The 14,732-nt window shown below is 40.1% G+C and overlaps 1 protein-coding gene across 1 annotated transcript in view; it reads right to left on the bottom strand.

The window, feature by feature from the left end:
- ENPP3 (ectonucleotide pyrophosphatase/phosphodiesterase 3) overlaps window positions 1-14,732 on the bottom strand; it is an 87,220-nt gene that overhangs the window by 66,050 nt on the left and 6,438 nt on the right. Inside the window, exons 2-8 of the mRNA XM_018567688.1 lie at window positions 14,145-14,235; window positions 8,883-9,005; window positions 5,345-5,470; window positions 4,199-4,262; window positions 2,542-2,639; window positions 1,344-1,423; window positions 740-859 (exon numbers count right to left, since the gene is read on the bottom strand). Of these exons, the coding sequence (XP_018423190.1) occupies window positions 740-859; window positions 1,344-1,423; window positions 2,542-2,639; window positions 4,199-4,262; window positions 5,345-5,470; window positions 8,883-9,005; window positions 14,145-14,235 (702 nt within the window). The remainder of the gene's footprint in view (window positions 1-739; window positions 860-1,343; window positions 1,424-2,541; window positions 2,640-4,198; window positions 4,263-5,344; window positions 5,471-8,882; window positions 9,006-14,144; window positions 14,236-14,732) is intronic.

Raw genomic sequence — 14,732 nt, 5'->3', positions numbered from 1 at the left:
ATATTCATTTTAGAAGCTAAACATTTAGAAAGTTACATGTTTTACAAAAGCACAGTAATATATGTTACCAATGTTAGATTTTAACATACATATTTCATTAGAAAATATACCTATGATAGCTAGGTCTAAGTTATAAAACTAGGAAGAGTGTAACTGTTAAATAGGAACTTTACCCATATATTCAAAATGACAACAAAGGCACCTTTAGAAATGTTTAGTAATGACAATCTACAAACAGATACTTCTAGATAATTGCAGTTTTATTATTCCTTGCATACCTTATTTTTCTTTTCTTCCCCATACAGTGGCCATTTTTACTAAGGGCAGATTAATCCATCTCCCTTTACTTCCTGGAAATCTGGCACATGTGACTAGGACATATGACCATGCACATCATCTCTGGGGAGGAAAATGCGTTTCCCTGTGATCTCGTGATTACATGATTACAGATGAGATTTTCCAGCAATGCTCTGCTGATGTTTCCTTCCCAGGATGCAACGCTTGGGCACGATTGCATCACTTTGCCAAAGAGGACCAGGAAGTAGAAAACAAGAAATTGTAATTAAATGAAAATGTTTGTTTAACTAATTAATGTAAGATGGATTCATATCAGCAAGCAAAGCTGTATGCTGATATGATTTTTAGTGAAAGGGGCTATAGGTCCACTTTAAAAATATGCAGCATGTTTTAAGTTCTCAATTGAAACGTCACACCATGATTATAAAAAAAAAAAACATACCGGTTGTCCTTCCCACCATGAGCTATTAAATTTCTCATTTCCAGACAAAGAAAACATCTTATTCATGTTAAAATCATACATGTTGTTATCGATAATGCCATTTGACTCTGGAAACAACCCCTAAATGGAATGTAAAAAGAAGGCTTGTATTAAAACATAATGTCTCAGTTTGTTATTTGGGAGAAAAATGACATTTTTTTAAAGTATGCTGCCTTATTTTACTAGATAACAGCAAATCTTTATTTAAACAAAAATAATTTTTAATTTTTTACAAGTAATAATAAACATAAAATATCAGTTTACGACAACACTAAATAAAACTGATAACAAACAATGATAGTTTTGCTTTAAAAATACAGTAAATAATCCAGGGAGGGTTCCATTGAATTTTACATGGGTCCCAATGAACTAGGAGCCTTGCAAAAAGTCTTGGAGGTAGTCATTGCACCCTTTAAACACTCAAAGTTAGTTTAGTGAATGTTGATGGTATTGTAGCCGTACTGGCGACAGGTGTAACAAAATCCCAAAGAGAAGAGTATATTATTTATAGATGTGTTCTATGAGCTTAAAACATCAAAACAGCTCAACAACATAAATCACTTACAGTGACTATTGTGTAGTGGTTGGGGAATGTCTTTGTAGGGTACACCGACCTCATGTACTTAGAGTGTGTTCCACAATCTCCTGCAGTGAATAAGTAAAACATTTAAAATACAGTAAAATAATGTGGTACATCTAGAGGAAATTTCAACTATTTTTTTTTACATTTTCAAAGGTTAAAGTGACACTAAACTTATGAGTTAAATCTTAAAACTGCATTTAAGTACCTTAACTATTAATAAACACGTATCTTATTTGTGTATCACTCGGCTGTAGATCCTCAAATCATCTCTGAATTCATGCTGACACTGTCCTTCCTTCTGGAGGGTGGTTTCTTTTGTTCCCCATGGTCCCTTTGTGTGTTGTACAGTAGTCACTGCTCCAAGCTCGCTCCCATGATGGACTACAATCTCACATTTAGTTTACTAATTTGAATTTAAGTTATAAATTATCACAGGAGTGAGCTCGGAGCGGTGGCTACTTTACAACACACACAAGGACAAGGGGAAACAAAAGTGGCCACCCACCAGAAGGAAGGGCAGTGTCAGCACCAATTCAGAGATGATTTGAGGATCTAGAACTGAGTGAGCCACTGCTCCAAGCTTGCTACAGACTTTGTACAGACTTTTTCACTAAGGCAAGGAACAGTGCTGCACCTTATGCCAACTAACCAGGATTCATTTCCAATGGTTACAAACATCTAAAAAAAAGATTAGCTACTACATGTTTGCAGTAACAAATGCATGCATGCCATCTGCACATCACACGATACAACAAAACCCCCAATCAATAAATGACGGAATTATAAACACATACAGTAATATCTTTTTAGTGGTAAACTAAAGGTAAACAATGTTTATATTGTAGAGCGTGGATGCGGGTCTGGCAGCGTTGAGCGTGAGTTGGGGAGGAGGTGCGGTGCGCAGCATGTGTGGAGCCGTGAACAGGGCCAACTGATCAGAAGCCGATTAATCGATTATTGAAAAAGTTGACAACTTTTTCAATAATCGATTATAATCGATTATGTCGATTAGTTGTTGCAGCCCTAATATTAGCCACTACATCTTATGGAGGTATATTTCCTGGTAGTTTGCTTATTCTACCCAAAATGTAATATTCCTGAATGGTGATATCCTGAAATAAAGCATGACTTTTGAACCATACTAGAGAACAGAAACAGTAAAAAAAAAAAAAATACTAACTCAGTTTTTTAATATTTGGCATCAAGTCAGCATATACATCTAAATAATTAGCTCGGAATCCATCCAATGAGAAAAGGATAACAGGGGGTAGATCAAAGCTGTGAAACACAGAATAAAATATATCAGAGTTAATGAACTACTTATAAAAAAAACCAAAAAAAAAACACCAATTTTCATATAGTTTTAAGCAGAAAAGAAATGGATATATAACTGACATTAAATGTTTGTCAGTAAAAAAAAAAAGCTGTAAAACAAGTCATCCCTGATTTCTCTAGCTTCTCGCACTGTGAAGTAATTGACTCTCAGAGATCCTTAAAGACCACAACACAGACTCTTAAAGTAACATTAAAGTCTGAGCGTTTTTTACCTTAATGCATTCTGTGCATTAAGGTAAAAACTGCCCAGTACCTTTGTGTTTTCCCCATCCCCCCCACACTTTTCTGTTACCGCCACTTGTCACCATCGCTGGTCCCAAAGCGATCCTCCATTCCCCATTCTTCCTGGTTGTGGGAGGAGGATAACGAGGGCAGAGGAGTCATAGGATCTTTCTGCCATCAATCAAGCAGTTGGCGGAGAGGAGGGCCGTGGCCTGCCGCAGGGTTTTCTGTGTCACACACAGTTGCCTCCACAGCAGCTGCATAAAATTTTTTAGAAAAGAAGATTTCTGCAAAGGTCGGCATTACTTTTCATCATTTTTTTTTTCTCTGAGGTATCACACCGTTGGTGCTGCTCTGCACCTCTCCTTCTCCTTGTTTCACTCCTCATTGCCAGAGCCGCATCTACCAGGCCACCCCTGGTTTCCTCAGGGGACCCCACACCACCAGAAGCCCTACATCCAGGCTGCCAGACACCTTGTACATATACATGGCCCATCTACACAGTATGTAAGTGAGTGCAAATTCCCCTACTTCTTCACCCCTTGTACCCACCGTTTTAGGGCGCTAGGTTGTTGGCGTTCCTGTTCTTCCTTAACAGCTTGATGCACACTGAAAATGTGGCTACTGTAAACCCATCCTTTTATAAAGAGAGGCTGGCTTATCCAATTCCCCCATTATTGTCCTTTCTAAGTTATGGATTATGCTGTCCATTATTTAAAAAGATTAAACTCAGCAAAATTGCACATAATGTCAATTTGCTGGCACTTGTGGATCAGAATCCCAAAACCAAGGTTGGCACATATTCAGACCCTAATCCCTAGTCATGACAAAAATCCATAGTAAAGTAATTATGATTACAATACAAATGTGGGTTATAAGAAATATTATTAGAATGCACAATGTGCCATTCTGTTAACTCTATTGTATACAACAGCAAATTACTGCATAGAACTCCTTTCCTGTACATGGTGAAATACCAAGAGTATAGGGCTGAAGAGCATCAACACTGGGATGTGAAAGACTTTAAAAATATTTTTTGTCTTGAAAAATTCTGGTTCCAGTGTGGCTTGCATAATAACTTTAATATAACAGCTTAGATAAGGAAGATTGCTTTAAATGCTCACTCTTTTTCGTGTTTGCAGAGCTTTTTATTTCATGCAGCAAATCATATACCTGTATGTTAATTTATTTGGCTAAAGACGCATTTGTCTATCTTGGGTAAGAGGATTGTAGATTGTCTCCTAATTTCTTGTAAGTGATAGCTATAAAGGTTGTCTTACCCTGCAGGACACCTTTGAGTTGCACTACTGGCGCATTCAGTGTCATCTGCCCAGAGAGTTTCTCCTAGAAATCAAACCATGGATCAATACACATTAAAAACAAAAAATATGCTCCCACTAGTTGGCTTTCTTAAGCTGGTCACGTGTTAAGTAAACTGGTTACATTCTAACTGCATAATCCAATTTCAGTGGATAGAATTGCACAGAAATGTAAACATCCACTCAAACAAATTGGGATGCGGCTGTATGAAACTGATTAAATAAGCTGGACATTTTTCATTAGGTCTAAGCACATAGTAAAGTTGATAACAAAACCTAAAAATAATATTTCTCTCTCCCCAGGCAAAGCGACAGGTTCTTTTGAAATTCCCCACCTACTGATACCCTTGTCACACCCTTCTGCCTTCTCCTGTTTGGAACTCTGGGTCTAAGCCCCCTGTAAGCTCTGCGTTTGACAGTGTTGGACCTTACACATTGCTAATGACTTGCTCCCCTTCCTCATAAGACAGTGTTTGGGACTGGTGATTGGCCACTCAGGCATGTGCTCTGCATCCTGGGTGGAAGGCGAGAAGGTCAGATTAATATTATATTTGCTCCATTCCTAATCCTTGTAACAAGTAATGAGCATGAGCATCACTTGCATTTATGGCTGCTCTAAGTCTAAATTATATTTAGATAATATGTGTCTCATTGGAAATATATTATGAATGCAGGTGTGGCCAGACTTCCCCACTATAGGGGAGGGTGCTATTGCTGCTCCTGTGATGTACCATAGTAAAGCATGTTACACTGTGCATGTATGAGCTAAAAGTGTATGTAAACCCTAACAGTAAACGTCTCTTATGTGCTCTAATTTGTTCCCTTTTGGTCTGTTAAATATACCATTGAAAGTGTTTTGATATCTCTTATGTCATGACACACATTATAATGCGTGTTATGCTGTGAACATTCCTATATTCTGCTTATCTCTTATGTCATGACACGCATTATAATGCGTGTTATGCTGTGAACATTCCTATATTCTGCTTTTAGTAAACAGTTGCATTGGATAAAACAGAATAGGCATGTTATATGATATTTGATATAGGAGTCTTTACTCCTTTAGCAAATTAACCCCAATGAATTGATGTTATTATAAAATGTTACCTTTGCAAATACCATGGTAATTGGTACAACAATCCCCTTTTGTCAGGCAATCATCTGAGCATGAACAATGACTGCCTTCAATCCGAGTCTCTCCACATCGCACCTTGCTACATGTCCATTCCTCCTCTGCAAAATACAGCAAAGATATGATTTGCAAATCTGTACACCATGCTACTAAATCACCAACAAAAACACATACACAGGCAATACTTTTATCCCAGTCAACCCATTATCAAAGCTGCCATACAACCAAACATCTCAAGACTTCTCCTAGACCCAGCCAACAGTTATGCTATTGGGTTGGTTAAAAAAAAATGCTCCCCTTTAACAGTCATTGAAATTTGTCAACATGTTGGAAAATCCATGTGTGTGATAATAAGCCCTTCCAAACCTCATAAATGAGAAAATTATCCCATGTAGGGGCAGCTTAAGCTGAAAGCTTGTGTCAGGATCCAGAGCACCTCCAGGTGGCGCTGGAGCCAGGTCCTGTAGTTCCTGTGCTCGCCTGCGGGTGTCTCCAGCAGCCAGGAACTGTCAGGTACCAGACCACCACTGGGTGGTGCTGGAACCTGCAACTCCGGTGCTCACCTGCAGGTGTCTGCCAGCTGCCAGCAATCATCCAATCTCTGGTGCTTCCTGGGAGGATATTTAATCCCTCCCTTCAGTCAGGACTGTGGCTCAGTATCCTGTTGCCCTTTCCTGAATCCTGAGCCCCAGTATCCTGTAGCGCTTCCCTGAGCCCTGATACCTGTTTGCAGTTCTGAGCCCTGTTCCCGCTTGCTGCATATTGTTTCCTGTACCCTGACCCCCTTGTCCCTTAGCTCCCCTGGTCTTGCCTGGCTCCTCGGGTCCACCTGGCTCGTATTCCCTGGGTGTGCATTGTGTTCTACTTAGTTTGTTGTTTCTCTTGCTTGTGTTAACTTGTAGGTGTAGGTAGGGTTGAGGTGTTTGTTTGCTGTGTACAAATAAACTGTGCGCCTATAATCCTATCCAGTGTGGTCATATTAATTTGGTCTTCCTGCGTGGGTACCTGCATGCGGTGTGGGGACACCGGCACACGGTACCCTGACAGCTTGTTACAATTTTAAAACATTGTATGTCACAAGAGATATAGTTTACTTAAGTAAAGTGTAATTTTGGATTGTGTAAACAAAGGTTAGAACCTCTTGGGGTTTTATCGATGTTCATGTCACCTTTAGGCCCCATTCATTGTTTTTGCGCATTAGTATGCATGGGTTCAGTAAGCTTTTTTTTGCACGTTTATGTGTGTTATGCACATTTTTTGTCTAAAGACATGCATTTTGACTGGCAGCCTAAGAAACATTGCGGTCAATGGAGATACAAAAGCGTGAAAACGTGCACAATGCAAACTGCCAAAAAGAAGCTTTTGTACTTTTGTACTTTTTTGGGCATTTTGCTGCTGGCGTTTTGCTGCTCAGGTGTAAACATGGGCCATTTAAAATTATATGATTTCTTGTGTTGGGCAATTTGAAGCGGTTTTTCTACTGCTCAAAAATGATAACCTAGAGTGGCCTAGAGTGATTTTCCTCTCACTTCCTGTGATATCACATGGACAGAGAACATATATCCAAATGTGGACACTGACAGCAAACAAAAACCTGACAGTTTCTAACTCTTCCATATGTTATCCAAAACAAGCTGGTCTTCCACTTTAATGGTTAAACTCAAATATAATTACTAGTCATTATCATAAACAGAAACATTCTTTTGAGCCAGAAGGTGGCCCTTTAGGCTTCATTTCGTGTTTTCTAGGCTCCCCGTTTGCTTCTTTGATGTACAAAACCTGTTTACAGAACTTGATATGGCAAGCTGAAATTTACACACACAAGTGAATTAAGTGATGCATCACTTATCAGATGGCTCAGTCTTCAGGCAGACAAAAAACAAACAAGGCCAGGAAGTAGTCTGTGCCTGCTCTGCTATTTATGAAACAAAATAGTTTGAGATATAATACTCTGAATAATATATATATATATATATATAGTTAGCCTCTGTTCACATCTATGTGATGCCGCATGCAATTCTGCTTCGTATGTTGCAGAGTTGGGTGCGATGCGGTGCCATTATTTTTTAATGGCACCCAAACGCACCTACCCATTGCAAGTGCATTGTATCAAATCTCATCACATGGTAACCTAATATCATGCAGTGTGGTGCGGTGTGATTTTTAAAAAGGTGCATGTACTTCTTCCTGTGCGATTTAGCTGTGGTAAGCAGCCAATTCAAATAAATGGGCTACTGCAGCTCACCACAAGTGCACTCTGCAGCACCTCTGCAATGTTGCTTTGCAGAGGAGTGCATGAGGGCTTTAGAAGAGAAAAATAAGTGAGGAAGTAGGAGGGTGAAGGAGGAAAATATACACAGGTCACAAAACATGAACATTCTTTCAAATGTGTAATAGAGAAGAGGGAGAGAGGGAATAGCCCAATTTTCAGTAAATGGTGAAAGGTCTGCTTTTAGGCTACTTTCAATTTAGATGCGATTAGATGCGTTTATAAGCATTCAAAAAGCTTTCCTAAATGCATTATGCATCTAATGATTTCCAATGGATCAATTCACTCATTGTGTATAGGTGCTTTTATCAGCAGTCAGTTTATCTGTGTTCAGAAAAAAAATTAAGTCAGGTGCATCTAGGAAATAATTTTAACTCCTAAACGCACCAAAACCTGTGTAAATGCATGTAAACACTCCCTATTACATACACCTAATTTAAAAGTAGAAATTATGATATTATAAGAGTAAGAAATGCCTGTGTCATTTAAGAGATGCTACTAAAATGCCATCCTGTATAAAATAAGTGGATAAACCACTAAACTAGTATCTATTTTAATATGACTCTGTAATGTGTAAATGTAGTAATTATATGATCTGCAGAATTGAGGAGAGAAAATTGGGCATTTCAAATGTTTGTCTTTTCATTATAAAGATAATACGGTGCTCTGGAGGGTAATGTTAACCTTTGCCTCTTGTAGCAACTGAGCCAGCCTTCTAAAGAAAGCCCCATCCTTACACTAGTAAGATGTGCCCATTTGAAAATGAGAGGCATAAAGAAGCTGGATTTAAAACGGGTTTGGTGCCATTTTGATGACCTGTGGTACTCAATGACAGTGAGCTTCTTAAACTGAGCATTCATACATTCAACTGTGTGACCATCTTCATAGTGACAGGCAGAGATGGAGGCACCCAGGCTAAAAAGGTCCTTAATGTGACATTTGCAAACATCTTGGAGCTCTTAGTGGAAGAGACATGTGCACTATCTGTGTCCCCTTACCTGTTCACAACATTACAGTTATTACTAAATGACAGCTGCTCTTTGGGTTCTGTGTTTGAATGATTGCAAAAACAATTTCTTACATTGTAACCTGAACTTTACAATGCCTGAAACCGTAAAATACAACTTACGACTAACAATAAGTTGTTTCATTCACCTGAAATATACACAGGAGAAGATAATGATTGTAGTTAGCCATCACCTACAAGATAACAATAGTGATATTAAAATAATTATGATACTCACTTGGTTTATTGCACAGATCATCAAAGTCAATACAGCAGTTTCCTTGTTGTGTACACTGGGAATCACAGCGACAGTCATCTTCCCTTACATTTTCTGTATTGTAGCATCTTTGTCTGCATGACACTAAAATTAAAGAATCAGGGAGACCAATGTATATTATTATTATTACATAGTTTTTTTTTATAGCGCCAAAAGTTTGCGCAGCGCTTTACAATATAAGAAAGACATTACAATCACAATACAATTCAAGACAAGATGGTAAGGAGGGCCCTCCCCTGGGGCTTACAATCTAAAAGAGATGGGCAAAGTGATACATGAGGAGGTAGCTGTGTAGGGAAGAATTGTTTGAGAACGTGATGGTTCAGTGGTTAGGTTGAGGTGGGACAGGCTTCCCTGAAGAGATGAGTCTTTAGGGATCGCCTAAAGGCAGTCAAGGTGGGAGATAGACGGACAGGTTGGGGTAAAGAGTTCCAGAGGATGGGAGAGACTCTAGAGAAGTCCTGGAGGCGAGTATGGGAGGAGTTGCCAAGGGAGCTGGAAAGCAGGAGATCTTGGGAAGAGCGGAGTGGACGGTTAGGGTGATATTTTGAGACAAGGTCTGAGATATATCCGGGGGCAGAGTTTTGGATGGCTTTATAAGTGACTGTTAATATTTTGAATTTTATCCTCTGGGCGAGTGGAAGCCAGTGGAGGGATTGACAGAGGGGGGATGCAGACACTGAGCGGTCAGGTGAATGAGTCTAGCAGCTTGTGATTGGATGTGGGGAAAAAAGGTGAGGTCCGAGTCAAGGATGACACCTAGGACCTTGGCATGAGGGGAGGGCTGGATGGGTGTGTTATCAATCTCAAAGGAAAAGTTGGGGGAAAGTGCACGGGCAGGAGGAAATATCAAGAGCTCAGGTTTAGAAAGGTTGAGCTTTAAGAAGTGTTGCGACATCCAGACGGATATGTCAGTTAGTAGATTAGTGACACGCAAGGACACTGAGGGGGTGAGTTGTGGAGTAGAAAGATAAATTTGAGTGCCATCGGCATAGAGATGGTATTGGAAGCCATGAGCTTATTAACTGACCAAGGGAGGAGGTGTAGATGGAGAAGAGCCTTGGGGGACAGAGCCTTGGGGGACCCCTACAGAAAGAGGAAGAGGAGAGGAGGACTTAGAGTTGTAGGTGACACTAAAGGAGCGCACAGCTGAGTAGGAGGAGAACCATGAGAGAGCAGAGTCCTGTAGGCCAAGCGAGTGGAGTTTTTTGAGGAGCAGCGGGTGGTCAACAGTGTCAAAAGCAGCAGAGAGGTCTAATAGCAAGAGTAAGAGTAAAGAGAGTATATCCTTTTATTTAAGTGTTTGACCAAAAAGAATAGATACACTCTTTGTATTTACTCTAGTTTGCAATTTTAATGACAGTCAAATGCAGTGGGACAGGATCTTAGGAACACTCATGGCTGCTGCTTGATCAAAAAATGTCGGTTAAAGGAGAACTATGGGGTCAGGGCTTTTCCCCATAGTTCTCCTTAGGGTAACGGGAGGACACAAACTAGCGTCCTCCCGTCACCCTAAGCTCAGTATACCGCGAGCTACAGCTCGCGGTATACTGAGACAACGCAGCCGGAGCGGATCCCGACATCGATGTCGAGATCCGCTCAGCTGTGTGAGTGACAGCTGGCTCTGCCTATCTAGTACCTAGTAGTAGTTCTGAGATGTTAACTTCAAATTCTGCTGGATGAGTAGGGACACATCTGCCTGTTCTAGTTCCCATTTGCCAGTAGGCACATGGTGAGTAGACACAGTGTATACATGATGCATTACCTTTACCTGTCTGCTCTATGAGATGTCCCATTATACAAAATATTGTGCAACATGGTGAAAACTTTCCATGTGCAATAACAAGTGCTTCTAGTGTCAGAAACACTCTATCACCCCCTAGGGCAGCACTAAATAGAACGATTCTCATCCAAGTATCATAATAGACCATCGAAAGGGGGCAGCAATGGAATATTTATGGCAATCCTAAGTGTGCTGCCTAAAGGTGAACTCACACTTGTACTATATTTTTAAGATACTATATACTTAAAATATAGAAGACATGAATATCTGGTATTATGAATGAATTGCATAAATCAAGAGATGTATTCATATTTCTCACCAATTCTTTAGCTCATGAACCACAACTGTTACTTTTTAAGTGTCATGGGCTGCCTCACTGACTGGTACTAGTAAGAGGGAATTAACTAAAATATTTACGTCCTTTAGTTCCTAACTGGCCTTTAGTTGAAATTTGCATAAATGGAAACCCTGGGTTTTGGGGCTAACTGGGCATTCAGTTAAAAGGAACCTGCATATAATTTCTTCATCCTTGAGGCCATCCACATGTGCTTATGTTCCCCATTCATGAACAAAACAGCATCATAGCATCTTCTGTAAATCATTAGCTCTGCCCCTGAGGATGTCCCAAAATATGATGTTATCATAAACATGTGTCCATTTCTCTGAGGTTTTCACAGTTTCACTTCTGATTACAAAGTGTACGTTTTACTTTCTGTGCTTTGCCGAAGGATATAAAATCATTTTAGGTTCTGTGCTCAGCCACAAACAAATATACTATAATTTATATAAAATCAGAGCAATTATTTCTATGTGTAAGAGATGTGCTTTTCATTTATTGAAAGGTAACACTATGGAAGTAGTACTAAGTTTGTCATATGTATGGGTGTTTCCTCTCTAGTCAGCTTTTTTGTGCTGAGAAGAAAGTCACTTGCACAAAGCATACAAGAAAACTGGCACGTAATGTAAAACCAGTCTGGTATTTCAAGTTTTAACTTTAGTCAAAAGGTAGATTTTCTCAGGATTACCTAGCACAAATGAAAGAAGCTTGCACAAATATGTCATTGTTTTTTCCATTGATATTCATTTCCAATTTGATGGCTGCATTGGTAGAGCTATATAAGCCCCATTGATATAGCTGCCATCTTTCTATGCTCGTGCCCACTATTAAACAATCACACCTTCCCCACTCATATTTGCATTCGGTTTTCTCCAGACTGAAATCTCCCCAGCTAAAAAGCATCCCCATTGTAAACTGATGAATAACCCTTTGAACCCCTAATTGCTTTAGCCTTCACAGGGAGACTACTCTCCCTACTACTTGCTTCTCCTAAGCACCCTTTGGCTCCCCCAGTATCCAACTACACAAAGTATTCCAGATCTGGGAGTTGCATGTGATTTCCTTGGGGGCAGCTTCTGTGTATTGTATCCCATCTGCCATAGGGTTGTGCAAGAGTGTCACATTTGTTGAAGGTGTTCTAACTGTAGCCTCAACAGCTCTTACATCAGTTGGAGACAGCATTCATAGAATGGGTGTGGTATTGTCTCTATGGCACTTCCATCCATTCCTAGATCAGTTCCTAAATCCAGTCTTCCCCGATTACCTTTCCTATCATGCACAATTTCCTCGGGGCATAGGGAAAGACAAAGCAACAGTCCTCTCTCATTTTAACATTTGCTTTTTTTCTATAAAAGTTACAAATGCAACAGACATTGTTGGTATCTGTTTTTACTTCAAAGCACAGTGATGTTCTATCATTGCCCCTGCTTTTCACCTGGTAATACACTTTCAGATGGCATCACAGCTCACCACTCTCTCATGGCTATCACAGCATGGCCATCTCTGCTTCATGTACTAGCTCTGCTCCCTCAAGGACCTACCATGCTGCAGACTCGGGAGGACTCCACATACACTGAGCTGAGCTAAATTCCCTCCTGCACACATTCTGCTTATTCCTCTCACTGACTCCTGATGCCTCACTATCAGATTTGCCAGTAACCTAGTCTATCACAACTTCTCTCCTACATTCTCCTAAATCTTTACCACAACTATGTGTTCCCCAAAGCTGTGCCCTCCCTATTGACTGAAAGTAGCATAAACACCCTAATATACATACATTTCAGCAGACTTGGACTCCGTCTGTGATTAGCCAGTTAATGTTTTCATTTATCCAGATCTGGTCTCAGTCTAACACAGAATATGCCTTACCATATCTGTATATACCTTTTGCGACTGTATATTATTTATCATTTGCAAGGCACAATATTTAAAACATGCTTTTGAGGTGTTCTGTAATAGCTAATAAATAAATATTTCAGCTAGGCATTTTGTGAATGGTCACTGTGCCAAGCGATTGACCCCCTGTGTTTTCAAAGCAGAGGGAAACCCGCTCAGCGCAGCTCAGTGCTGGGCACCCAGAAGAGCTCGGCCAGCACTGTAGTAGCTCGGCTACTTTACAGGATCCCCAGCAGCGAATCTGGTATGGCATATACATACTTACATTGGGTCAAGCCGGCTGCGTTCTCAGGCCACACTGTTGGAGTCAAACAAATAAGGAAGCTGCCCCACTCCACGGCAAGCAGAATTCCAAGGGAGCACCAATCACTGCTCACAGTGTTACAAGAGAAGGAAGGTGGCTTAGTGGTTAGCTCTTCTGCCTTGCAGCACTTGGGTTCTCTGCCCAGTTAGGGCACTAACTTCATGGAGTTTGCATGTTCTTCCTGTGCTTGTATGGGTTTCCTCCAGGTATTTTATTTTTCACTCACACTCCAAAGACATGCTGGTAGGTTTTTTGACTTTGTCTAAACAATTGACCCTAGCATAATATTCTACTCAATAGCACATCATCCCTTACCATCTGCTCCAACAGCAGATAAAGCACAGGGTTCAAAACCCCACAATCCTGTGTACACAGCAGTTGTAGAAGGTCAGTGCACTATGAATTCACCGATCTTCTCTGCACACAGAGAACCTGAAAGCGTTCAGAATGGGGTTTTTTCAAGCAGAATAGGAAATAGAGGACAGAAAGCATAAAGGGGGTAGCTCTGGAAAAGAAACCCAGTGAACCTAAGTCAAATGTTCTGTAAGTCTCACGCATAATTAAAAAATAAAACGTAAAGGAGGTGTAGAAACCCAGTAAACTTAAGCTAGGAAATAGGTTGAAAATGAAGTAGAGGAGGTAAAGTATGTAAAAATGCACCAAGAACCTACAATAAGAACCATTTGAGTAGCTGACCTATAGTGACTGCCTATTTTTCTTTTTTTTAAGATATGAATGTGTAATGAAATTGCTGGGCCTTACTTTTTTGCAGGAAATTCAGACAAGGACTATTCCGGTAAAAGAACAAAACAGATATTGGAAGAACAGTACAGCAAGAATTAAACCAATTAGCAACCCAAGATACCTAATATTACAAAAAAAGGCTTAACATAAATGACGTACGTGATGGTCTCTCAGGTTGTTTCTTTTCCTTTTTTAATCCTAGGCCAAGTCCTAATCCAAGTGACATAGCCACCAATGCAACAAGGAGAACCTGTAAGAAAACACAGTATAAATGTATGAAGACTAATTCACAGCAATGGTTTCGTATATACTTCCAAGATTTGTTTCAGACATTAGCAGGCTTGTTTACCACTTGAGGACTGAGCCTTCATTTACACCAGTGTGGATGCGACAGCACGTGTGTGTATGTGTATTTTTGTGCGCCACATATAGGGCAGCACGTTCATTTCACCATATCGTAGAACTGTCAGCTGCAATATTTTACATTTTTGTTGTTAGGTTCAGATACACTTTAATAAAGCTGTCTTCTCTTCCAGTAAGGAATCTAGTGGAGCTCTTTTCAAGCTCTGTAGTTGCTGAATGAAGCAATAAAGTACTGGAGCAGAGGAATTGGGGCTTTATCAGTATATGTCCTATTTACAGGGGATTTATTGGTCTTACAATATGCTCAAAGGAGTCAGTGGCCCATACAATACACAGAAGTCATAGAGAGTCAGAACTAAATTCTGTAACTGAACATTTGTTAAA

The sequence above is a fragment of the Nanorana parkeri genome, unplaced genomic scaffold (assembly GCF_000935625.1).
Source record: "Nanorana parkeri isolate BGI_ZX_2015 unplaced genomic scaffold, ASM93562v1 scaffold1083, whole genome shotgun sequence".
Lineage (NCBI taxonomy): Eukaryota > Metazoa > Chordata > Amphibia > Anura > Dicroglossidae > Nanorana > Nanorana parkeri.
Note: the sequence above shows the minus strand (reverse complement) of the source record. Positions and strands in the feature narration are given on the sequence as shown.